At 39.8% G+C, this 27,579-nt stretch overlaps 1 protein-coding gene across 1 annotated transcript; it reads left to right on the plus strand.

The window, feature by feature from the left end:
* Nucleotides 1-4,607: 4,607 nt before the first annotated feature.
* Nucleotides 4,608-27,579, plus strand: psg3.L (pregnancy specific beta-1-glycoprotein 3 L homeolog). The gene is made up of 7 exons (XM_041569580.1): nt 4,608-4,701; nt 9,836-10,186; nt 15,377-15,643; nt 16,589-16,834; nt 18,549-18,674; nt 23,804-23,836; nt 27,267-27,579. Exons 1-7 carry the CDS (start codon nt 4,641-4,643, stop codon nt 27,308-27,310), a joined length of 1,128 nt encoding a protein of 375 aa, XP_041425514.1. The 5' UTR covers nt 4,608-4,640; the 3' UTR covers nt 27,311-27,579.

A 27,579-nucleotide genomic window follows, 5' to 3' on the forward strand; every position in this document is an offset into this window, starting at 1 on the left:
GGCTTGCACAAAACCGGCGTGCGCTGGACTTCTCCCTGCACACTCGGTGTGCTGCTGCTGCGGACTCTGAGCCCTGCTGCCCCTTTGTTTCCCGTGCACCCTGTGTAATGGAGGTCCCTGCTGACTGGGGGTCTGTGGCGGAGAGCGCTTGTTGTTGCTCCCACCGCCGGGCCTGTCACTCCTGATCGCTGCTCCCATGGATAGTAGCGCCATGGAGAGCCTGTCCCGCAGTGCTGCTGCTTTTGGGTGCTGTCCGTAGCGCTGTCCCAGGCGCTGCCGTCTGAACTGAAGTGAACTCCACAAGAGTGCATTTCTGTACTCTGACGGTTTTCCTTGTACTGTGTACTTCTCCACCGATAACAGCTTCAGTTCAAGCGGCAGCGCCTGGGACAGCGCCACGCTGACAGGCTCTCTTGTCAGATCCATGGCGCTCTCCGCCGCCCCCCACACGCCGCAGACCCCGCAGTCAGCATAACAGATTATAATTTGTTGGAGAAGACAAACAATCGACCGTCCCAGTGTCCAACCACAACTGAGAACCGATAAGAGCTTCAGTTCAAACGGCAGCGCCTGGGACAGCGCCACGCTGAGAGGCTCTCCTGTCAGATCTTGACAGGCTCTCCATGCGCTACTTTCCATGAGAGCAGCGATCAGGAGTGACAGGCCCGGCGGTGGGAGCAACAACAAGCGCTCTCCGCCGCAGACCCCCAGTCAGCAGGGACCTCCATTACACAGGGTGCACGGGAAACAAAGGGGCAGCAGGGCTCAGAGTCCGCAGCAGCAGCACACCGAGTGTGCAGGGAGAAGTCCAGCGCACGCCGGTTTTGTGCAAGCCCCGTAGATGAACACCACCAGGACCAGTACGGCTGCATCAAGAAGTGACTGGAGAAGAAGAAGCTGGCTGTCAATCTTGCTGGCAGAGCGCGGCAGACATAGAGTGGCCAGGAGAGATAGCCAGGGAGAAGAAATCAACTGCTGCAGGAAGGATGGTCGCCGTGTCGCCGTTTCTGAAGAGGACAGGAAGTGGAGTTTCAGTAAGTTATTTTTTAATAAAGGCTTTGCAATTTAAAATTTTAAAGTGTGTTGGTGTTTATATTTCGATGTATACTAACGAATTTTGTAAAAAAAAAATTTTGACGTTACTGGTCCTTTAATTTAACCAGTAACCTTTTGTGTGGCACTGTATCAAAGTAAATCACATCCACTGCCATCCCAGAATCGAGGTCTCTACTTACATTCTCATAAAAAGAAATTAAGTTAGTCTGGCAAGATCTATTACGCATAAAATCATGCTGGCACAAACTCATAGTATTATGATTTGCTATGAAGTCCAGTTTCTTATCCTTTATTAACCCCCTCAAAAAGCTTTCCTACCACTGACGTCAGACTAACTGGCCTATAGTTTTGAGGCTGAGAACGGGATCCTTTTTTGAATAGAGGCACCACATTAGCAATGCGCCAGTCTCTCGGCACTATGCCAGATCTCAATGAATCCTGAAAAATTAAGTAAAGAGGTTTGGCAATCACAGAGCTAAGCTCGCTAATTACCCTGGGATGAATACCATCTGGCCCTGGACCTTTGTTAATCTTAACATGTTCTAGTCTCTTGAATTTCTTCATGTGTGAACCATGCATCATTATTTGTATTACTAGAATTGGGACTGTTAAGAAGGAAACCTTCACTTACTGGTTCCTCATTTGTGTAGACAGATGAAAAATATGAGTTCAGAATCTGCGCTTTTATTTTGTTTTCATCAACCAGCTGACCCCCCTCTGATAGTAAGGGTCCCACCCCTTCCTGCTTCATTTGTTTACTATTAACATATTTAAAAAATAATTTTGGATTTTTTTTACTGCTTGCTGCAATATCCTTTTCTATAGCAATTTTAGCTTGCCTTATAGCTTCTTTGCATGGTCTATTGGCCTCCTTGTACCTTATAAATGTTTCGGCTGTACCAGCTAACTTGAAATCCTTAAAAGCACGTCTTTTCTTACCCACCTCAACACCAACGCTTCTATTGAACCAAAAAGGTTTTGCTTTGCAACATCGTTCCTTGCTTACAAGTGGAATATACTGACAAGTATATTTATTAAGCAGCATTTTAAAGACTTCCCATTTTTGTTCTGTGTTTAACCCTGTGAAAAGCATTTCCCACTTAATATGTTGCAGAGATGCCCTTATACTGTCAAAGTTTGCACATCTGAAACTTAGTGTTTTAGTTACTCCCTTATAGAATTGCTTCTGCAACAGAATCTCAAAGGAGACCATGTTATGATCACTATTCCCTAAATGCTCACCCACAAAAATGTTAGAGATGAGTTCAGTATTGTTAGTTATTACAAGGTCCAAAAGAGAGTTATTCCTAGTAGGTTCTTGAACGAGCTGGAATAAAAAGTTCTCATTCAGCATATTTACAAACCTACTAGCTTTTTCTGTCTTAGCAACCCCATTACCCCAGTCAATGTCTGGATAATTGAAGTCATCCATAGCAACAACTTGACCCAGCTGTGAAGCCGCTTGTATCTGCAAGAGTAGCTGGGCTTCATACTCGATGCTATAAACCACCTCGTGGTGGTTTATAGCATACACCAATGATAATTCTTTTTGTTACCTTTTGCCCAGTCAAAATCTCTACCCAGAGTGATTCTACACCCTCACCAGTGCCAGCTATTGTTATTTCTTTAGCGCATGGCTTTAATTCAGGCTTTACATACAAACCCACTCCTCCACCCTTTTTAATCCCTCTGTCCCTCCTAAAAAGGGTGTAACCATTTAAATTCACAATCCAGTCACATGTTTCATCCCACCAGGTCTCAGTGATACCAATTATATCATAATTTTTAGAGCATGCAATTAATTCCAGGTCTCCCATTTTACCAGACAAACTCCGTGCATTTGCCAGCATACAGCGGAGGTTACTACTTTTACTTTTAAAATTTTTGTTTTTATTGTAGATCTCACCACACTCTTAAGCTGGCCATAGATGTAAGGATTAGTGATGGGCAAATAAATTTGCCTGGCACGAATTCGCAGGGAATTCCCGCATTGAAAATTCAACGGCGTCAATTTCCGGGTTTTTTTTTCAATTTTTTTTGTGAAAACCTTCAAATTTCAAAAAAATTTTGTGAAAACCTTCAAATTTCCAGATTTTTGAGTGAAATCTTTAAAATGTCACGATTTTTTTGTGATAACCTTCAAATTTCACCATTTTTGAGTGAAATCCTTCAAATTTCATGATTTTTTAGTGAAAACCTTCAAATTTCATGGTTTTTGCGTGAAATCCTTCAAATTTCACGATTTTTTTGTGAAAACCTTAAAATTTCACGATTTTTGAGTGAAATCCTTCAAAATTAAAATTTTTTCGTGATAACCTTCAAATTTCATGATTTCTGAGTGAAATCCTTCAAAGTTCAAGATTTTTTTGTGAAAACCTTCAGGTTTTTTGAGTGAAAATGTCCGAATTGCACGATTTTTTCGGGAACTTTCTTATTTCACAATTTTTCGAAGGTCTTTTCATTAGCGTTAGACCAAGCTTATCTTGAAACGCTCGTTTAAATGTAAGATTTGTCCATCAACTAAAAAGACCATTTCAAGTGATATTGTCTAGTTGAAGCCAGGAAAACTGAGGGTAGCTGCCTGCTTGGTCCTGCAAACAATTGGACAAAAGATAGATTTCACTGTGACTGATGAAAATTTTCTAGCCAATCAATTTTCTGACGAAAAATCGTTAGATGCACGATCGTTCGATTCCCACTAACCTCACAATAATTTTACGGATTGGTTGGAGTGCACTTAATCAAAAAAAAAATCTTTGCATCTATGGGGACCTTTACTCCCACTATTACAAAAAAAAACAGCCTTTAGGTAGCTCACGAAGTGTTACATCTTGGAGAAAATGTTACATAAGAAAGGTGCTGCATGCAAAAATGTACATTGAGCCCCTCTCCACTAACCTGGGATTTAACACTGTGCTGGGGTGTATCTGAAGCCCATCATCTGCAGATTAACTTGCTATATTTGCAATAAAAAATGTGCATGCAAAAATACTTTTCTAGTGTTACCGTTGAAAGAAGAAATTTATAGGATGTGGTACTAAACCTCAACTTTATTTTCCAATAATAAACAAAACTCATAAGTTGCCTGTAAAATGCTGTTCATAGGGAGATCTCTGGAACCCCCAATGTTTGGAAAGATTAATGAGACTTTTCATAGAAGCATTTTTAGTTATGTCAGAAAAAAACTGTAGCTTCTAAGAAAAGCTAAAATAGGAATAAAATATTTAGGCACCCAATCCATCTCACCTGCTGAAAAGGTAGAAGAGGTTTTAACAATATTGCATTTATTTTTGAATGCAGATTTTCAGTATTTTATTAAAGTTACATCTGCTGTATAACCAAACTTCCCTCTTGCACAATGATGATGGTTCTTCCTGCCTTTGGCTTGTGTGAAACCACATTCAATTCAGTGGTTCAAGGGTTTCACACAACCTCCTATCAACACTGTTTTGTGCAAGAGGATGCTTGGGAAAAAAAGCCAGCAGCCCAGAACTTGGTTGCCGAATGCTGTTGCATATATATACAGAATATATATATATAAAAAAACAGACTTCCTGTTAGAGAGAGAGAGAGAGAGAGAGACGATGGCTGGAGAGAAAGCAACAGCAGCCCGGGCCCTTTGCATGAGAGGATATCTGCTCACAGGTACGGTGGCTCTGGTGATTCATCTCCTACAGGCTGTAACAATAAATATGAAATAATGTGCCTTCTTTTACAAAATATAAGCACATTGAGTCATTATATAGTTTGATTACTATAACAATGTCTGATGCCATGTACCTAAATACATCTCATGGATCTCCAGTCTAAGGGTTATGTAATTTCTTATATTCTCTGCTTAGTTCAGCAGAACTATGGAATGCAGCAATGCACAGCTGTTGCATATATTACACACACAAAACACAATTTTCCACACACATATACATATAATACACAAAAGCCATGAATATCATGTAAATTATATCCTTATAAACGGTGAGTTCTGATGTCATCAGTTATAAACGGTGAGTTCTGACGTTATTTCTGTCACATGACTCATTGAAATTTGTGTATTATAATAAATAAAGTACCCCCAGTTGTAAAATATGAGGATATTAGAAGTTACCTCGGAGTTCCATGACCTGTATAAAAACACTCGGCCTTCGGCCTCGTGTTTTTATATGGTCTTGAAACTCCTCGGTAACTTATAATATCCTTATATTTTACAAAAGGGGGTACTTTATTCACTATATATTTACTTTTTCACAGTTTTTTTTGCCATAAAAATGCAGAAGTCTTTTTTCAATTTTACTCTAGTGATTTAATTGCATTTTTAGAATTTTTACTTATTTTAATCCATGGTGTGTTGTCCGTAGCTGTTAATTGTGTCGTTGCGCCTGTAAAATGTTCATTGCACAGAAATTGAATCAAAACTGGGATTTTGACCACTGGCCTCAGCATGCAATTATTTTTGTATTGGTGGATATTTCGCTTGCTGTATTCATCTTAATTACTTATGTTTTGGGTGCACTGTTTCCATTTTGAGGTCTCGGCACGCCACATACTCTGATAATCCTTTGCCCTAACTGTTCAGAAGACTCCTACAATTTATATGTATGTTGTTTTATCATTGTATTTAAAGATATAAAGCATATTAGATGCTGTAAGTAAAAGCTCTGTGGGGATTTTATGAAATGTCATAAGACAGATGTCCCTGCATTAAGGGAAAGTATTTCTTCTTTCAGCCAAGTGAGTTTTTTTATATCTTTTTGCTATAATTTCAAGAATGAAAAACAGTAGCAATCCTAGAGGGGGGCGGGCCCTGGTGCCTGAGGCGCAGCCGGGCCCCGCCCTCCTCCGTACGGCCGCATTTGGCCGCATTTTCAGCGGCTAACGGACTGCTGGGGGGTCCGGGCCCTGGCCCGCTCGCACCCCCTGCTCCCCCGGTAGTTCCACCACTGCATCCAACAGCCTTTTCTATTGTCTGACTCTTTGGTCTAAAGGGGTTATTTACTAAAATTTTAATGTATCTCATTATGTAAATATATGGTCAAATCAAATCAATAAGGTGCCACACTTACACTAGATCGCCTTTTGCAGCGTCGGGTGCACAGCTGTGTTCCTCTCTGCCCAAGGAAAAACTCCACTGTAATTATTTATTCATGCCATTAGCAGAGCGACGTTTCGGGCTATTCCAACCCGGCTGGAATAGCCCGAAACGTCGCTCTGCTAATGGCATGAATAAATAATCATTGATTCACATATCGGAGTGCTGCTGGAATTATTGCTTTTCATTATGTAAATATAAAAACCACAACCAAATTCCCATACCCGATTTTACATTATTTCTTATTAAAACAAGCTAAATTTAATCGGTTCGGGTAAAAACTAGATAAAACAAGCAAAAACCCAAATCGCTCAATTTTTTTGGGCTTGTTCCTGAAAAGCCTGCATTTTTTTATGATTTTTGCCTGAAAAGTCTGAAATGGTCAGATTTTCAGGCTAATTCCCGTACAGACCACAGAAACTTCCAAATAGGATAGGGACCTCTGCCATTGACTTATACACAACCTCAGCAGGTCTGAGATGAAGGATTTTAGAATTTGGGCTTTTTGCAGCATAGAGCTTTCATAAATCTTAAAAAAATTGAGTTTTAACCCAAAAAGCCTGACCAGATGAATTCAGAGTTTAGTAAATAACCCCCCTTTGTATGTAGATTTATTTGACAGGCCCAAGAAGGATGCTTTTGTTAATAAAGGATTTTCAAAGGAAGACTGTACATGGGATTAAAAAAAAATTAGTTCCAGGAATCTGATTTTACTTTTATCATTCATTTCTGAGTGCCTTTAATTTTAATTCTTTCAGTGAACCCCTTGTGCTCTGATACAGGAAATTTTGAAGTTTTTTTTTTAATTGCTTTTCAGTCTTAAAGGGGTGGTTCACTTTTAAGTTAACTTTTAGGGGCACATTTACTTAGCTCGAGTGAGGATTAAAGTGAAAAATACTTTGAATTTCAAAGTATTTTTTTGGCTACTTCGACCATCGAATTGGCTACTTCGACTACGACTTCGACTTCAAATCGAACGATTCGAAATAAAAATCGTTCGACCATTCAATAGTCAAAGTACTGTCTCTTTAAAAAAAACTTTGACCACTTACTTCGCCACTTAAAACCTACCGAGCACCAATGTTAGTCTATGGGGACCTTTCCCATAGGCTTTCTAAGTAATTTCTGATCGAAGGAAAATCGTTCGATCGATGGATTAAAATCCTTCGAATCGCTCGATTCAAAGGATTTAATCGTTCGATCGAACGATTTTTCCTTCGATCGAATGAAATGCGGTAAATCCTTCGACTTCGATATTCGAAGTCGAAGGATTTAACTTCGATGGTCGAATATCGAGGGTTAATTAGCCCTCGATATTCGACCCATAGTAAATGTGCCCCTACGTGTGTTATAGAATGGCCAATTCTAAGCAATTTTTCGATTGCTCTTCATTATTTATTTTTGATAGTTTTTTTAGTTATTTGCCTTTTTCTGCTTCTAACTCTTCCCAGGGGGTCACGGTCCCCATCTAAAACAAATACTCTATAATGCTACAAATGTATTATTATTACTACTTTCTATTACTCATGTTTCTATTGAGGCCCTTTAAGATCTGTTCAAATTAAATTGCTCTATATTTGTTCTTCTGTAATGAATAACATTTGTCACTTTGTTCTAACTGACTTTTCTTTTATTTGGAATATTGTTCATGTATTGTCCTATTACTGACTTGTTTATGAATATTAATAAACGTTTGAAAAAGAAAGGGAAAAAAAATGTCATAAAACATCTTAAAAAGTTTCAGTTTGGTACTCTGGAGTATACAGATATTTACCATTTTCAAATCTGCCTTAATGTGCACTTTCAAAACAAATATGTTTTTCTGGGATCAACTTAATGTTAACTATTTCTGGTTTGGTGCTTTTAAAATTCAGTATTCTCGACTGTGGATTTTTGATCTATGCAAGTCCGGAATTCTATAAACGGATATATCTTTGATATTGTTGAACTTGGGAAACATGATGATTTCTAAATGAATTGCATTTTTGGGGCATATACATTTATACATTCTTCCAAGAAATGAAGCATCTGGCATCACATAAGCATGAGTTATCATATGCAGTCTTAGAACAGGAAAACTATATAATGTTGCTGTAATTATTGTTTTTTACTTTCCCTCACCCCTCCAGCTCCCAACAGATACAGTATTTGCTGTATAAGATTTCCATGGGCAACATCTGGAACTGTAAAATCCACTCTTTATTTTGTAATTTTGTAGTGTACATCATATATGATCCTCTGAAAATGAACTGTGCACTGGGAGAGAGTTAAATGGAGTATAAGGGCTCTTACACACGGGCGTTGCGCTTTCTTCTGTTCAGCCGCAGGGGAGCGCAGGAGTAGACGCACTCGATTATTGTGAAAGGGGCTGTACTCACACAGACATATGGGACACAGCATGTTGCATTTTACCTGCGTTTGGCACTTACATGCGTCTGTGTGAGTACAGCCCCTTTCACAATAATTGAGTGTGTCTACTCCTGTGCTCCCCTGCGGCTAAGCAGAAGAAAGAGCAAAGCAGGGGAGTGCACAAAAAAACGCCCGTGTGTAAGAGCCCTAAGAGGGACCAAGAGGAAAACAGAAAGAGATAATGATCTAATCATTGATACTGCAGTCTGTCCGCCTGATGGGCAGACCAAGAATATAGCTGGGCCCAGTGTCGGACTGGGCCGGGGGGACACCTGGAAAAAACCCGGTAGGCCCCAACCCTCATGGGCCCCCGTCGGGCCAAACCCCTTCTCCCGAAGACCCCTTTCTACAAAAAAACAAAAATGGTGCCGCTCAGCGCCGTCAGCATGTGCGCGCAGAGCGGCGCAGTGAGGGCATGTGTGTGGTGGCATTCGCGCATTTAGGCCTTCATGCACGCTAAGAGGTGCGTCGGAGTAGTGGGGGGCCCTGGACAGCAGTCCCGGTGGCCTCGGCTCCCCAGTCCGACCCTGGTTGGGCCCATAATACTTCTGACTTACCAAACACATAAGCAAGTCTTTTGATATTCTTAAAGGAGAAGGAAAGCTACGGAGGCATTTTATTGCCAATAGATTAGCTGCAATAGTGCAAGCTAGAATGCTATATTTATTCTGTAGAATGTTTTACCATACCTGAGTAAAAAGATCTAGAAACTCTCTGTTTGTTTAGGATAGCAGCTGCAGTATTAATGTGGTGTGACATCACTTCCTGCCTGAGTATCTCCCTGCTCTGGGCTCAGATTACAGTAGAGAAGGGAGGGGAGGAGGAAGAGGAGCAAACTGAGCATGCTCTTGCCCAGGTCAATGAGGTTTAAGCTGAAAACAGGAAGTCTGATACAGAAGCCCATGAGTACACAATAGGAGGAAAGAAATGCAGTGTTTCTTTTGACGGGGACTCAGAGCAACATTACTTTGGGGGTTTACTGGTATATTTAGATGGACCTTTCTGATAAGGCTTACTTAATTTTAACCTTTCCTTCTCCTTTAAGGTTTGGGGATAGAGAACTTTAAAAATTCTGCTGCCAGTATTCTCTGAAATATCACCTACCACAAAGGGAAAAAGAGAGTGAAATTCTCAAGATGGGACAAATTAGAGGACAGCCTTTCCTGTTTGTATTTGTGCATGACATGGTTTTCACCTCTTTCTATAGAGAATTGCGCTTATCCTTCTGCCTCCTAATCTATTCATTCCTCTGCTCTACTGATCTTGCTTTATTGTCTCTTTCAGTTTGCCTCAGTGTTTGGATGGATTCAGCCCATGGAATTGGGGTTCAGCTGATCCCTCAGTATCCGGTGGTTAATCAGTCTGTTACCCTGAGTGTCACTGGAGTCACTGGCACAATACGAGTATTCGCATGGTATAAAGGTTCAAGTGTAGATACTAATAACCAAATATTCAATGTTATTCCATCTCTAAATTCAGTGACACATGGGCGTCAGTATTTCTCTAGGGCCAGTCAGTTCCCAAATGGCTCATTGCAGATCTCAGGCCTCGTTCCTACAGACCAGGGGAATTACACAGTGTTTATACAGACTGCTGAGCATACAGAACAACATACAGTTCTCCTGACAGTTTATGGTGAGTAATTATTGATTAATAATAATCTTTGCCCTGTCTTGGTTTAGCTAATCCAGTTTTATACTGTATATAGAGTATACTGTGTAAACATATGTATCAGTCACATACCAAGCTCATTCACTCCTTGAAATTAATAACATGTTCAAAAAAGATCATTACTACAGTTGCTAATGATAAATCATTTGGAAATGCATAGTACATTACACTGAAGCATCATCTATTGTTTGCTAAATAAAACATATATATGGTATGTGTGATTGGTATTCAACATAATTGAATACTGCAGACTGAATTGATTTCCAAGTGGCCATGAACAGGGATCTGAGCATCTTACAGACACTAAAGGGAATATTTATCCAAATCCGAATTTATTCCATTATTTTCTAAAATATACTCCGACCAAATCCGCACAGGTTATTTCCCATTATTTATTAATACATTTTCCCAAAAAATTCCAGTTCAGGTAATTTAAAAAAAAATAAAATCATGAAAATCGTCCGAAAATTTGAATCTAAAACTCACCCGAAAACTCAGAAAAACCACTAACCAGGCGTAATTTCGCCAGCGCTACGCAAATTCACTTAAATCCGAAGTTGCGCTCAGGGGAAGCGCAAGGTTGCGAAGTTGCACTAGCGTTAATTCGCAAAGCAAAGCGAAGTTACGCTACCAATGCTTAATTTGCATATGGCACCAAATTGAAGTTACAATAGAGGTATATGTAGTATCACTACACAAGCCTTGGAAACCTTCAAAACAGCAAATACAATTTTTATTTTGCCCTACACATGTGCCCATTGTATAGTTAAGTTGCCATGAGTTAGGAAATGTTGGGGGGAAGGAGGGTAGACCCCAAAAAAAAATCGATATTTTTCAGCCTATCATCCATAAAAAAAGAAAAAACACCAGCGTTTTTTGGGACTTACAAAATGTTTTAACTTTTTTGCCAGCAATCCCTATCTACTCTATTGCGATTCGCCTGGTCTGAGGTGGCGAAGGAAGTCTGGCGTAAAAGGTAGCGCTCAGAAAAATGCGCACTTTAGTGAATTTGAGTAGTTACGTCCGTTGCGCAAATTCACCAGGCATAAGGGTGTGAATTTACACTAGCGAATTTACGCCAGCGTCCATTAGTGAATCAGCGAATTAACAAAATTGCGATACGCTGGCGAATTCACGAATTTTGGTCTTAGTGCCTTCCCGCCGGCTAGAATGTAAATCGCCGGTGGAATGGCACTCGGAACATTTCTTTTTCCAAAGTCGCCCGAAGTTGCCCCACGAGGAAACTTCGGGCGACTTCGGAAAGCCAAATCGATCTGAGTGCCATCCCGCCAGCGATATACATTCTAGCCAGCGGGAAGGCATTTAGGGGAGATTATTTGCCTGAAGAAGATGCGATTTGTTGATGGACGACTAATCTTCCCCAGTAGCAGCGTCTGCCTCTGTCCTAACTCTTTCCCTAAGACCAACATGTTGATTTTAAAGTTGGGTTATGGCTATTGTTACAGCGATGAAGGAGGAAAACTAATAATGAGAGTGGATGGAGCACGGAGGGGTCCTGACTACAGATGAAAATAAGAAATGTTTTTCATGTAATGGCTGATTGATAGGGAGGGGGGACACAGGCTTTGTTGAATACAAACTTCTAGACAATAATATGAAATAAACTACTAGCCTGCAATTTGCTCGTCTTAAAAACAAAACAAAAAACGTTTTGCTTGTCTTTAGAACAAAAACAGATAATCTTAACATCTAAATTAGGTCTATGAGCTGTATATTTCCTATAATTGCTTATATGTGGTCCAAATAAGGTCATCTACATTGTTAGCAACTTGTTTTTCGGTTAATACCACATCCTGCTTGCTGTTCTCTTTCATGGCCCGGGGATTGGCCCTGTGAAAAAGAGCAGAAACTTAGCGTCGATCTATCCAGTGGTTACTTTTTTATTTGCCTCAACAAAGCTGACATCTGTATGGCATATTTTTAGCGAGTAGATGATTTTATTAGTCGTGGAAAATACAGTTCATGTACTGGCTTCGCAAATAGGGTTGTAAATGAATTTAGATATAGAAAGGTAACTTGGATTTAGAGGCTAAACAATGCACAGAACACCCAAAGCTTTCTCCCCACAGTCCCATCATGATAACCACTCTGGTGGCTGCGTCCCTGAGATCTGTGACAATGTGGGGCAGCTCCTGAAACCTTCTGCTCACTTTCTTTCTATAAACTGCTGAGCATATTCCCCTTACTTCCCTGCAGGCCACGCTCTTTATGCACTAATATGTGTATCCTTATTTTTGATTTGAAGCATACGTATCAAAGAGAGCTCTCTCCAGTCCCTTTATACCTGTCTCCACTGCTGGAAAGTTGGTTAACTGCACCCTGGAAGCTATTCTGACTGTCTCTGTGTTTTCTCACTCATATCTCACGACCAGTGAGCTTTCTAAGCTCTGGCAGCAGCTACATGATGAGTGTCAAAACTATAACTCTTCCCCTCCCTTACTTAACCAACAACCACTAAACCAATTCCTTCCCCCCAATAAAGACAATCAGAGACGCTGGTTTTGAAGAAGAAGACCGCAGTTAACATTTTATCAACTGTAACATTATTTAACGTGTATAACATTATAGACTTGTAACAGATCTGTTTGTATAGCAAACATTTACATAACCATCAATCCTTATTTGCCTTCGAAGGGGGGAAGAACCTAATTTCTGTGAGTTACGGATTATGGAACTTCCAGCTGCACATGACTTTAAATTAGGGGCAAATTCATCAAGGGTCGAATTTCGAGGGGTTAAATCCCTCGAAATTCGACTGGGGAATAGAATCGAATAGGCAATTTGGGCCAATTTTCGCGCTGGCGAATAGTCGAATTGGCGAATATTCGCCAGACGAATAGGTGCTCGATCGAATATTCGCTCAAAGGATTTTCAATCGATTGAATGCCTTTTTATTCGATCAAAAACTTGGAAAACAAGCCTATGGGACTTTCCCATAGGCTTTTAAAGCAATTCGGTAGGTTTTAGGTGGCAAAGTACCTGCAAAGTACCCGCTGGGAAGAGTTAGAAGCAGAAAAAGGCAAATAACAAAAAAAACTATCAAAAATAAATAATGAAGAGCAATCGAAAAGTTGCTTAGAATTGGCCATTATATAACACACGTAGGGGCACATTTACTATGGGTCAAATATCGAGGGTTAATTAACCCTCAATATTCAACCATCGAAGTTAAATCCTTCGACTTCGAATATCAAAGGAAAAATCGTTCAACGATTAAATCCTTTGAATCGAGCGATTCGAAGGATTTTAATCCATCGATCGAACGATTTTCCTTCGATCAGAAATTACTTAGAAAGCCTATGGGAAAGGTCCCCATAGACTAACATTGGTGCTCGGTAGGTTTTAGGTGGCGAAGTATTTTTAAAAGAGACAGTACTTCGACTATCGAATGGGCGAATAGTCACAGCATTTTTGCGCTCGATCCAGTACTTTGACTATCGAATGGCGAATAGTTCTATTCGAATCCTTCTACTCAGGCGAATTTACGCCAATTCAATAGTCGAGGAGCACAAAAAACGACTCGAAATTCGAAGTTTTTTTACTTCGAATCCTTCACTCGAAGTTAGTGAATCGGCCCCTAAGTGTGGCTATCAGGGGTCACTTACTCACACCTTGCACAAAAGATTTGACTAGCGCAACAGCCCCCCAAACACCAACCAACACCCACAAAACTTATATAAAACTTGCTGCCACCAATCTCAGGAGAGATACCTTTATTTGCACGGACTAGCATTTCCATTCAGCATGCCGAGGGCTAAGGCTCACAGTTACACACGGAAATGGCTCCTCCAAAGACTGCATCGGCAGTTATTGACTATTTATTAGAGTTTTCCAGACATCAGGTAAGTGGTCACTGCTCTACCCTTAAGAATGCCATAGGGGTGTCACCATTAGCGCAGGACACAGTGTGAGTTTTTTATGACCTCCTGAGTGTAAGGCAGTAATATCCAACTGGTGGCCTGTGACCCCCTCCTTATGTGACCCCCACATGAAAGGCTCCCTGCTGTGACTGCTTACCTTGTGTAAGTTTTAAAAGGTATCAGTACTGAGATTAACTGTACCCTGTATTGTTCACAATTTAGACCCAGACTGAAAGTGCCCACATTGTTCACCTGTTCACGCCTCATACAAACGGCTGAAGGGGCACCAGCACTGTATGAACTGCTGTATTCTGCCTGCCCAATGTGCTCTGTGTGTTCCATACTCTGCCTGTCCAATGCTCCTTGTGTGTGCCATACTCTGCCTGTCCTATGCTCCCTGTGTGTGCCATACTCTGCCTGTCCTATGCTCCCTGTGTGTGCCATACTCTGCCTGTGTGTGCCATACTCTGCCTGTCCTATGCTCCCTGTGTGTGTCATACTCTGTCTGTCCTATGCTCCCTGTGTGTGCCATACTCTGCCTGTCCTATGCTCCCTGTGTGTGCCATACTCTGCCTGTGTGTGCCATACTCTGCCTGTCCTATGCTCCCTGTGTGTGTCATACTCTGCCTGTCCTATGCTCCCTGTTTGTGCCATACTCTGCCTGTCCTTTGCTCCCTGTGTGTGCCCTGCTCTGCCTGCCCTACTCTGCCTGTCTGTGTGCCATACGTTATCTGTGGGGGCATGAGCATTAGTATTTGGAAATTGTTGTTAGGGGCCTCTAAGGTGTTTGATCATGTGCTGGATGGGGGGGGAATGTTTTAATATGACATTTTTCACATATGAGTGATATGTGATATCCCTGCAGTGAGCATCAACCATTTGGTTTTTTGTTTGTTCACCACCATTAATGTGGATATGGTCTTAAAACTTCTTTTGGTAATGGGGGTGTGACATAAAGTGGGTGTGGTTTAAAAGGGGAGAGATCAGTACTGACTGACATATTTTGCCCTCCACCATGTAGGCCAGAAAAATTCCAACACACATACACACACCACCACTGGATAGCAATACAGTAATTAATACAGAAATCTATACAGCACATTATATGGGTACAACTACAGTACATATTAGGGATAGCTATATAATAAATATAAAATATGGGAAGTGCAAAATTCAAAAGTGTATACCATGCTAAAGCTAATAACACTTGTAGTGCAAGGAAACTTCTGTTGTGTATATTCTTGTAACCACATATGTTTTCCTTAATCCACAGAACCTGTCACTAAACCTGTGATCAGTTCATCCAGCTCCCAGTTACTTATAAACAAGACTCTGACCCTCACATGTATAACTGCTCATGCAGAGAGAATCCTATGGAGAAAGGATGGTAATGGCCTCCCTACTGGAGTAGATTTGTCTCCAGACAACAGGACTGTGACCTTCCACAGGATTAATCGCTGGGATGCTGGGCAATATCAATGTGAAGCTGAAAATCCTATCAGTGGAAATATGAGTGACATCTTCACACTGACTGTCAGTTGTGAGTAACAAAGTGTTTCTTATAATTAATAAAGTAACTAAAAACATCCCTCAAACCTTACACGTACCGATCTAGAAGCACCTTGGCTGAGGCATGGCTGTAAGAGAGACCAATGACATAACTGATATAAATTAAGCATATTAAATATATTGAGATGCGAGGTTGAAGATTATAGTGTTATCCACAGCTGAATAGAGGTTGATGTGAGGCACTTTCCAAGTCAACTTGCATCAGGCGTAGGGTAAGGGTAAAAAAAAAACTAGTGATGCAGTACTATTGTGTAATACACACTTATTTCCAAAAAATAAACATGAATGAAAATGTCATAAATAGGCATAAGACAAATAGGTGATATATTTTGAATCATTGTATTTTGTACAAACATGAGATTATGTGAAAGTCTTCTAGTTATTGAAATACACATCGCTGTAAATGCCTTTAAAACAACTGTGCAATAAGGCGCGAGAATAGAAAAGGGTGAAAAGGCTTTAGCGATAGGAGGAAGAGCATTTCCACCAGATTATAGTGGTGTAATGAAAACCGGAATATAATGCAAAAGACTTCAGATAATAATTGGTTTTGGGCTGAATTGACTAGTGAAAAGTAAACATTGTTAGTGCTTTCAATGAGCCGTTTGGAAAACATAGGACACAAAAAGATTCATTGGTTCAAAAATACTGGGGATGCGCTGGAGATACAATCATTTTTTGAATTTCCTGTGGACCAACCCTTATTGCTCCGGTACTGATGATGAAAATTTGCACGAATAAAGGGGAGGGGACAGGGGCGACGAAACGCAGTGGGTTTAGGGGCAACCACTATGTAAATCCGGCCCTGCTCAGTTATCTGTGATTTGAACACACTGCAGATGTTGAGCAGATAACATGCAGTATCTGTGGCTTCTGTACAGTGAGTAGGTGTATATTTTTTTTATCTCTGCTGCAGATGGACCTGAGAATGTTAAAAGTTTACTTCATGTCAACACTGGATCAGACCGCCCATCATTACAATGTGTTGCTGACTCTGTGCCTGCACCCACCTACCTCTGGAGAATCAACGGGACTGTTATTCCACATGACACTATTAGTGTCCTACAGGACAAATCACAGGAGCAGTTGGTGTATATATGTGAGGTGTATAACTCAGTGACGAGGCGCTCGGCTACCATTTCTGTACATGTGGCTATAATTGGTAAGTCCTAATGCCCAGAATTACAGATACAAGTGATGGGGGGGGTATCCAAGTTTTAAGAGTCTGAGAAAAAGGAATCCAGTGAATAATTCTAGGAGGAGGAAAAGCAAAGGGTGCAATGTTCTTGGGTAAGCGGGCTGCAGGGTCCACAATATAATCTTTAATTTACCTCAGGACCGTGGTACTTTGATGCACCGTATACTCCACACTGAATTACATTAGATGATGAGAATGTGTAGTCACTGCAAGAGCACTGAATTCACTGCAGTGGCTCCTCTTAAAATTGGGGTATGTGTGACTAATGCTGATTGGTTTCGGGTTGTCCAGTCTGTGGTCCTGACTATACTGAAGAATATCGGCTTTGGGAGAGGAACAGGTGGGTCCATTGTCATTTTGGCATAACAGTAATCACCTCTGTGAGGGAGAGAGATCAGGTGGTTGAGAAAGTGTCTGTGCCAGGAGGCAGAAGAAAGTAGTCTGAATGAATAAGGTAAGTGTTAAATGTGTGATATTACATTACAACAATATGTATAGTTAGTGTTATGGTTTCTTTTGATGAAGGTCATTTAACAGAAGTTAAAGCTGACTTGTACTGTTAGGTCTGAAGCTGTGGCCCCTTAAAGGAGAAATCAACCTGTGGATAAAAAAATCCGTACCCCCCACCCCAGGTAGACCCCCCTCCCTCCTCCCTCCAGGCTAACTACCCCCTGGGGAGATGCCCCATACTCCATACTTACCCCTCGACGCAGAGTTTTCCGACGATATTCCACGCGTCCATCTTCTGCGTCCTCGGTAAGCTGACTGCGAGATCGTTATTTCTGCGCATGCGCAGTTGGAGCAGTTTACCGGGTTGTGCAACTGTGCATGTGCGGAATTACATGGAAATTGCCAATCTCGCGGTCAGTTTACCGAGGACGCAGAAGATGGATGCGTGGAACTTCGCTGGAAGAATCTGCGGTGAGGGGTAAGTATGGAGTATTGGGCATCTCCCCGGGGGGGTGGAGGTAGTTAGCCTGGGGGGAGGAGGGAGGGGGGGTCTACCTGGGGTGGGGGGTAGAATGGCTAATTCTCTTCCCCGTATTTGATGCCATAGTTGCACATTATCCAGGTGATAGGACTCTTTAAGGATATTTCCAAAAAGGTTATGTTGAACTGTAGCTCACCAATTACTGTTTCAGCTCATCCCACTGGATATACTGTGCTGATATACCAAAAACGGTCATCCAATAAAGTTAGGGTATGTAGGACGAGTCCATGGCAGTATTTTAACTGCAATCAGTTTTTATTGAGGATTTGGTTTACACACAACATGTTTTCGGGCAGGGTCCTTTATCACACTTGATAAAGGGCCCTGCCTGAAACATGTTGTGTGTGAACCACATTCTCAATAAAAACGAATTGCAGTTAAAATACTGCCTTGGACTTGTCCTACATACTTTAATGTTTTTGTAGGACTCTTTAAGGACATGATGGCACTAACTTTCCTGGCTAAGGAACAGCCGTTCAGGGCCCTTATAGCTTTGGGATGTTTGGAGGGAGAGATGTGAGTAACAGCTAGAATGGTAATAATGGAGACAATAAAGTCAATGGCTGCTGCGAGGCCCCTGAGTGTGCTTGTTGTATGAGTATTGCATTGTGACATTTTTTCACAAATGAAAACATAAAAGAATCTATTTTGACGAATTAACCTCATTATGAATATTTATTCTTCCAGAATCTTACTGTGTTGCCTCAACGGTAGGAATCATCAGCGGGTCATTTGCAGGAACTGTACTCATCATATATACAACGGTTCTGCTGTACAAGAAATATAGTCTTCCTCTGAGAAAATACCAGAAAGGTAAGATCAACAAGGCAAATTGAGCAGTAGATACAGAGATAAGTGGCATAACTGCAGAGGAAGCAGACCCAGTGGCCATGGGGGTCCCCTTCTTCTGTGGGTGTCACCCGCAGGATAAAAATATTTGTTTTTGCTACTGGAAGAGATGTAGAGAAAAAATAGAAAATTTGGAGTACTGTACAATATATATCATCATCATCATCATCATTTATTTATATAGCGCTGTCAAGATACGCAGTGCTTTACTGCAGTTATAGCAAACAGGGAATAAATGGTGGATAACAGACAAGGATTACAGAGTACAATAGGGTTTACAAACTAAAAGGTTAGGGTACAATTGAGACATTAGGATTGTATAAACACTTTGTCATTTTTGATACAGCAATGATTAATTAAGGTACATGGAATAAGCCTCTTTAAACAGATGGGTCTTTAAGGAGCGCTTGAAAGTTTGGAAAGAAGGAGAAAGTCTGACAGCTTGTGGCAGAGAGTTCCAGAGAAAAGCAGAAGCCCGAGAGAAGTCTTGTAGACGAGAATGGGCAGAAGTGACCAGAGGAGAAGTGAGGCGAAGATCAGAAGCAGAGCGAAGGTTTCGTGAAGGAGTGTATTTGGAGATTAGAGATGAAATATAGGGAGGGGTTTCATTATTAAGGGCCTTGAATGTGAGTGTAAGTAATTTGAATTTGATTCTAGAAGAGATTGGGAGCCAGTGAAGGGACATACATATGGGAGCAGCTGATGTTGAGCGGCGAGCTAGATGAATGAGTCTAGCGGCCGCGTTTAGAACAGATTGGAGTTGTGAATGGCGACTTGTTGGAATACCTGTGAGGAGTAAGTTGCAGTAATCAAGGCGGGAGATGATAAGAGACTGAATCAGTGTTTTAGTTGATTCTGAGCTGAGATAGCGTCGAGCAATGTTGCGCAGTTGAATACGGCAAGATTTTGCAAGTGTTTGAATGTGTGGTGAAAAAGACAGATGAGAGTCTAAGATGACTCCTAGGCAGCGTGCCTGTGTGGTGGAATGAAAGGTGGTGTTGTTTACGGTGAGTGATATCTGAGGGACAGGGGAAGATCTTGGAGGAAATATAATGAGTTCTGTTTTAGAAAGGTTCAGTTTCAGGTGGCGCTGTGACATCCAGGAGGAGACAGCAGAGAGACAGTCTGTGACTTGGGAAAGGACAGAATTAGAAAGATCAGGAGTAGACAAGTAGAGTTGGGTGTCATCAGCATAAAGGTGATACTGAAGTCCAAATGACTGAATAAGTTTCCCTAGTGAAGTTGTATAGAGTGAGAACAGCAGGGGGCCAAGAACAGAGCCTTGAGGAACTCCAACAGAGAGTGGGAAAGTAGTAGAAGTAGAGTTAGAGAAGGAAACTTTAAAGGAACGGTCAGACAGATAAGATGTAAACCATGAAAGAGCAGTGTCCCGAATGCCAGCTGAGCATTATATATATATGTATACACACATATATATGTGTGTATATTAAAACAAAACAATATTCCATTGTTCTTTATATTACCAACAGAGAAAATATTGATTTTTTTTAATTAAAAGCACAGGCAGAGCTCATTTCCACAACAAACCCTATGAATTTGTTTTGATGGGAACATAATGTATTTCCTAAAACAATTTTTTTGTCATTTTTATTTTTGGAGACAAGCAAATAACGTTATAGCAAAACATTCTAGCAAAACATTAAAAACGAGAGGATATGACAGCACTTTCATGGCAATTTATTATATCTGCGAGTACATAGAAGGAGAAAAGTGTGAGAGGAGGAAGTTTTTGGTTTGTCATGCAAAAAATACTTCCATCGGGGCCTTGCAATTATCAACAACTGACAAGAAAGTGAAAGATGTTAAAGTAGAGTACATGGGAAACCCTTCAGGTGCATGAGTAGGATGTTGTTCAGTTTAATTTTCCTAATGTAATACATACGAGGGGATTTCCAGAGCAATGAGACAAAGGCACGCCTTTACATACAGTATATAGGTGCTAAAGTTCAGAGCAGTAACCCATATCAACCTATTAAAGCAACAGTAACACCAAAAAAATTAAAGTGTGTATAAGTAATGAAGATGTAATATGCTGATTCTCCTGCACTGGTAAAATTGCTGTGTTTGCTGCAGAAACTCTACAATAGTAGATAATAGAATGGGGGCAGCCATTCAAAGCTGAAAAAGGAGAAAAGGCACAGGATACTTAATAGATGAAAGATACGTTCTGCAGTAAACAATGGGATTCTTCAGAACTTATCTGTGATCGATTGTGAAACCTGTGTTTGAATGGCTGTCCCCATAGCTGCACAGCAGCTTGTTTATATAAACTATAATAGTTTTTTAAAAGCAAACACACCAGTTTTACCAGTGCAGGACAAAAGTACATTATATTGTCATATTTTAAAACACAATTATTTTGGTGTTACTGTTCCTTTAAATATTTGCTTTCATTTTCTGACTTGCAGTACATTAAGCAAAACAAAATGATTTTGTTGGCAATGGGTTATTGCACCAATGCAACGCATCACCTAGTTTAGATGTAACCATATTTCGACGGGGGCTTTACATGCAATAGAGAATTATACGCAGGGAACATGGTGCTGTGTATTTCTTAAAGGTTTAGTATGTGAGGTTTTTATACCTCGAATCAACTCACAATTTAAATGTTTGCTTATTTATAAAAATTGGGGGGGGGGGGTGGAATAATAATAAAAACCAATGGGAAAGTTGCTTAGAATTGGCCATTCTATTACATACAAAAAGTTTACTCAAAGGTGACCACCCATTTAAGTTATTGGTGAAAAAAATTGCTCAAATTGATTGAGTTTTCTGCAGGAAAAAAAAACTTGAATTGCTGGAATTGATTGTGTTTTGAAGCACAAACCACAGAAAAAAGCCAGAAAATCATGAAGGTTAACAACATCCCCAAATGGTTCAAGGGACCTGTGCCATTGACTTCTACATTATCTTGACAGATTAGCTGGAGTATGTTGGTATTCGAGGTATTTCCAGCTTCGGGATATAATAAATTTCAAAAACTCGAGTTTTTTAATAAACACCTGAAAAATGTTAGTATTTTTTTACCTGAAAATTTTATTTTTTACCAAAAAATACTCTCGAAAACTCAATTTTTTTTTAGGGAAAAAAACAACTTGACCTTTTATAAATCTGTCCATAATGAATGATTAGGGTGCATACTGGTAGGATACTTGTAGGATGATGGAAAGGATGTTGTGTTAGATTTTATAGGGCTCATTAAAGGACACAGCAACAAGTGCAGTCATGATAAGACAGACTCAAATGTTTTGCTATTCTTTAAAGGTATTTGCATTCAAATATGTTTCAACAGGCTCTTATGTAATAAAAGAAACAAGGGGTCATTTATTATGTACAGGCAATGGTGCAAAGTGCACCTTGCACCCCTTAGTGCTCCTACAGGTCTTTCCAGGGTCAAGATAAATTGCTACTAGGTAAGTTTGCCTAGGTATAGTAACCCATAGCAACCAATAAGAAGTTTACTTTTAAAAAGTTGAGTAAATGCTACCTGCTGATTGGCAGCCATAGGTGATTAGCGATGTAGCAAACTTTGCATCTCTTATTACATATGTGTCCATACAGAATTATATTCACTACACATTCACATTCACAACACATTCTTTTCCAAATGCACCTTAAAGGAGTAGTAAACCCTTTATTAAAAAAAACCTTACCCCCCCTATCCTTCATAGACTCCCCTCCCTCCTCCCCACAGCCTGGCTGCTACTCCTGGCAAATGCCCCTAACTTTTTACTTACCCCTCGGTGCAGATTTACGGCACAATTTTGAAAGGGGGCATAGAGTTTAACAGTACTAAACATAATGAAGTTAAGGAACTAACCAAAAAACATGGCCACAGCCAGACCTGAGGCTAGAGATAACAGAGCTAAGAGAAGAATAGAAAGTTAAAAAATATATAAAATAATCCTATATTTAATGTGAATGGAAATACTTTCCATGGCACATTTAGGGGAGATCCGAATTGATCTCATTATTTTATGAAATATACCGCATGGGTTATTTCCCCTTATTTTTCAATACTTTTCCCAAAAAAAATTCCAATTCTGAAAAAAACTTGAAAAAATCGTCTGAAAATTAGAATCGTACAAATTTTTGGTATTTTCCATCTAAAAAACAAATTTTTACAGATTTTTGCACGAAACCCAGCGCAGATCAGGATATCTTTGGGACTTCTCTTTGACTTATATACAACCTCAGCAGGTCTGATATGCCGGATTTTTGGATTCAGAAGTTTTCCATCCTCGGGGTATAATAAATCACGAAAAATTTGAGGGTTTTTTTTTCACAAAAAAATCTGATTTTATAGTAAAAAAACTCAAATTGTTCGAGTTTTTGGCATTCGGATATAACCCCCTTTTTGTTTACAGGAACTCTTATCTGCTTCTGGGAATAATACTTCTAATGGCAGTGTCGATCTTTATCTAAATGCATAAAGATGGGTTTGTCTAAAGTCAAAATAGAACAGATAAAGACAATTAGCCAATAATAATTACACATCCGAGGGTAGCCATATTGTAAGTGGCTCAAAATATAAATTACTGGCGAACATTCTAAATATTATTTTTATTGAACATTTAGGGCACTACAAAATATATAGTAGTGTTTTTGGTTCAACAAAGGTAAGTGATTCGTGCTCAACCTGTAAATGGGTAGGGTCTATTAAACTTTCAAAATTACATTTGGTGCAGGTAAACACAACTCAATACAAAAACCGTAATTGCAGGAAAAGGAGTAAAATTCAAAAAGGCAGGAATTATTCACTTCAAATAAACTGTTAACCCTACATGAAAGGGAAATGTATTGTCCTCAGGTTTTCTTCATCTGTGTTTCAATCTTCTCTCTTTCCTCTTGTCACATGAAGATCATTGGGTGTGGGGAACAATTCAGAAAGGATCTCCTTTATTCTTGGAATCCACTCAGCTTATATCAGCCCATGTCTGGCCACCATAATTCTTGCTTAATTTAGCTTTTATGAGTATATTGCAAGATAGGTGTATACTGTACCCCTTTCCCATTCATACACCATTAAAAGCAATTTCTTTCCATCTCTCTCTCTCTTTAACTTTCTGTAGCGTCATTGAGCAAAAGAAGAGAGAGCATCTATGGTGAGTTATAACTTTATAATACACTTGTAAGTGGGGAAGACTAATATCTTTTTGTCCTTGATTCCGAGAAACAAAGTATAAGAAGATGATAACCAGGGGAAATGATGGTGAATATAGAATGGATAGGTTAAGGGGGTTGGGAGAAAGAGCAGGTGGGGATAAAGTACATCTGTAGCTGTGGAAGGGTGAGGAATTGGTGATTCTGCCAATAATATATTTATATAATACACAAAAGCCATGAATATCCTGTAAATTATATCCTTATAAAAGGTGAGTTCTGATGTCATTTCTGTCACATGACTCACTGAAATTTGTGTATTATAATAAGTAAAGTACCCCCAGTTGTAAAATATGAGGATATTAGAAGTTACCTCGGAGTTCCATGACCTGTATAAAAACACTCGGCCTTTGGCCTCGTGTTTTTATATGGTCATGAAACTCCTCGGTAACTTATAATATCCTTATATTTTACAAGAGGGGGTACTTTATTCACTATATATATCAGGATCCATTAACAGAAGCCATCTCAGCCAGGTTAACTAGTACTTTGTGGATTGTTCTGAACTAACAGCTGATAGTTCTTCAAATGGATGTATCATCTCATCTACTTTAAGAAACCAATCTTGAACTATTGGAAGGTCGGATGATTAAAATTAAGCCCTTTGGCAAATATGGCATTTTTCAAAGCTTTTTTAGATTACAGGTTTCCCAGGAATAGATCCTATAATTGTATCCCAAAATATGAGATGAATGTTATTCAATCAACAGTCAAGGATCATAGAGTTTGATGTCATGTTCATGCAAGGGTGTCTCCTGCTCACGTCATGCATGATGTCATAGAACAACACTTTTGCCAACCTGGAGCAAATCATCTTAGACTAGAAGGTAAACTGGCTGTCATGAGACATGAAGAGGATAATTAGAAATGTTTGGTTGTATGGTTTTTAACATTTACCTGCCTATCAATGTTTTCCATATTAACAACACTGGCATTAATGATCATTTTTACCAGGTGAGTGATTTAAATACCCACCAGTAGGGATGTAGCGAACTGCCGAGTATGTGTTCGCGAACGCCGTTCGCGAACACCGGCAAAAAATGCGAACAGTTCGCGAACTTCGAACATCCGAAAATCGTTCGATTCGAACGATCGAAGGATTTTAATCGTTCGATCGAACGATTTTCGTTCGAATCGAACGTTCGAAGCCATTCAATCGAATGATTTCATTCAATCCAATGGCTTTGATCGTTCGATTCGAACGAAAATCGTTCGATTTTAGCGATCGAATGGTCGAATGGTCGAACGATTTTGACGCAAACGCCTATTGGCGAACGTCGCGCGACGTTCGCGAACTTGCGGCGGACGCGAACAGTAGAAGTTCGCGCAAACTAGTTCGCCGGCGAACAGTTCGCTACATCCCTACCCACCAGGTGGCAGAAATACTGTATCAGGAGGAGTTCAAGATGAGCACACATATAAAATATAAAGACATTCAACTGTTGTTTTTTCTTTGTTTTATTTGGTGTATGCTCTTTGTATTGTTTTGTATTTTATTGTATATATTTTGCGTGTATCCGTTTTGTTCTGTCGTTATTAGTTGACTGACAGTTGCTTTATATTCCTGTTGATGTGAAGTTGAAGTGACTTTGTCACAGGTTGTCTTGAACCTATAGTGACTTTACCAACTGTTTTCATTTGGACCAGAATAATCTCTCTTCATATCTAATCAACAACCAAATAATGTCACTTTCACTTAGGGGCCGATTCGCTAACTTCGAGTGAAGGATTCGAAGGTAAAAAACTTTGAATTTCGAAGTTTTTTTTGGGCTACTTCGACCATCGAATGGGCTACTTCTACCTTCGACTACGACTACGACTTCGAATCGAAGGATTCGAACTAAAAATCGTTCGACTATTTGACCATTCGATAGTCGAAGTACTGTCTCTTTAAAAAAAACTTCGACCCCCTAGTTCGCCATCTAAAAGCTACCGAAGTCAATGTTAGCCTATGGGGAAGGTCCCCATAGGCTTGGCTAACTTTTTTTGATCGAAGGATATTCCTTCGATCGTTGGATTTAAATCCTTCGATTCGTTCGATTCGAAGGATTTAATCGTTCGATCGAAGGAATAATCCTTCGATCGCACTATTTGCGCTAAATCCTTCGACTTCGATATTCAAAGTCGAAGGATTTCATTTCCCAGTCAAATATAGAGGGTTAATTAACCCTCGATATTCGACCCTTAGTGAATCAGCCCCTTAATGTGAATGGAAATACTTCCATGGCACATTTAGGGGTTATTTATCAAAATACGAATTTATCTCATTATTTTCTGAAATATACCGCATGGGTTATTTCCCCTTATTTTTCAATACTTTCCCCAAAAAAAATTCCAGTTCTGAAAAAAACTCGAAAAAATCGCCCAATTTTTGGGATTTTCCGCCTACAAAAAAATCAAATTTTTACAGATTTTTGGATTGGTTGGATTTTTGCACGAAACCTAGCACAGATCAAGATATCTTTGGGACTTCTCTTTGGCTTATATACAACCTCGGCAGGTCTGATATGCCGGATTTTTGGATTCAGAAGTTTTCCATCCTCGGGGTATAATAAATCACGAAAAATTTGAGGTTTTTTTTCACAAAAAATTCTGATTTTATAGTAAAAAACCTCAAATTGTTCGAGTTTATGGCATTCGGATATAACCCCCTTTTTGTTTACAGGAACTCTTATCTGCTTCTGGGAATAATACTTCTAATAGCAGTGTCGATCTTCATCTAAATGCATAAAGATGGGTTTGTCTAAAGTCAAAATAGAACAGATAAAGACAATTAGCCAATAATAATTACACATCCGAGGGTAGCCATATTGTAAGTGGCTCAAAATATAAATTACTGGCGAACATTCAAAATACTATTTTTATTGAACATTTAGGGCACTACAAAATATATAGTAGTGTTTCTGGTTCAACAAAGGTAAGTGATTCGTGCTCAACCTGTAAATGGGTAGGGTCTATTAAACTTTCAAAATAACATTTGGTGCAGGTAAACACAACTCAATACAAAAACCGTAATTGCAGGAAAAGGAGTAAAATTCAAAAAGGCAGGAATTATTCACTTCAAATAAACTGTTAACCCTACATGAAAGGGAAATGTATTGTCCTCAGGTTTTCTTCATCTGTGTTTCAATCTTCTCTCTTTCCTCTTGTCACATGAAGATCATTGGGTGTGGGGAACAATTCAGAAAGGATCTCCTTTATTCTTGGAATCCACTCAGCTTATATCAGCCCATGTCTGGCCACCATAATTCTTGCTTAATTTAGCTTTTATGAGTATATTGCAAGATAGGTGTATACTGTACCCCTTTCCCATTCATACACCATTAAAAGCAATTTCTTTCCATCTCTCTCTCTCTCTTTAACTTTCTGTAGCGTCAGGGAGCAAAAGAAGAGAGAGCATCTATGGTGAGTTATAACTTTATAATACACTTGTAAGTGGGGAAGACTAATATCTTTTTGTCCTTGATTCCGAGAAACAAAGTATAAGAAGATGATAACCAGGGGAAATGATGGAGTATATAGAATGGATAGGTTAAGGGGGTTGGGAGAAAGAGCAGGTGGGGATAAAGTACATCTGTAGCTGTGGAAGGGTGAGGAATTGGTGATTCTACCAATAATATATTTATACATATCAGGATCCATTAACAGAAGCCATCTCAGCCAGGTTAACTAGTACAGGTATGGG

This window comes from Xenopus laevis, chromosome 7L (genome assembly GCF_017654675.1).
Source record: "Xenopus laevis strain J_2021 chromosome 7L, Xenopus_laevis_v10.1, whole genome shotgun sequence".
NCBI classification, from domain to species: Eukaryota; Metazoa; Chordata; class Amphibia; order Anura; family Pipidae; genus Xenopus; species Xenopus laevis.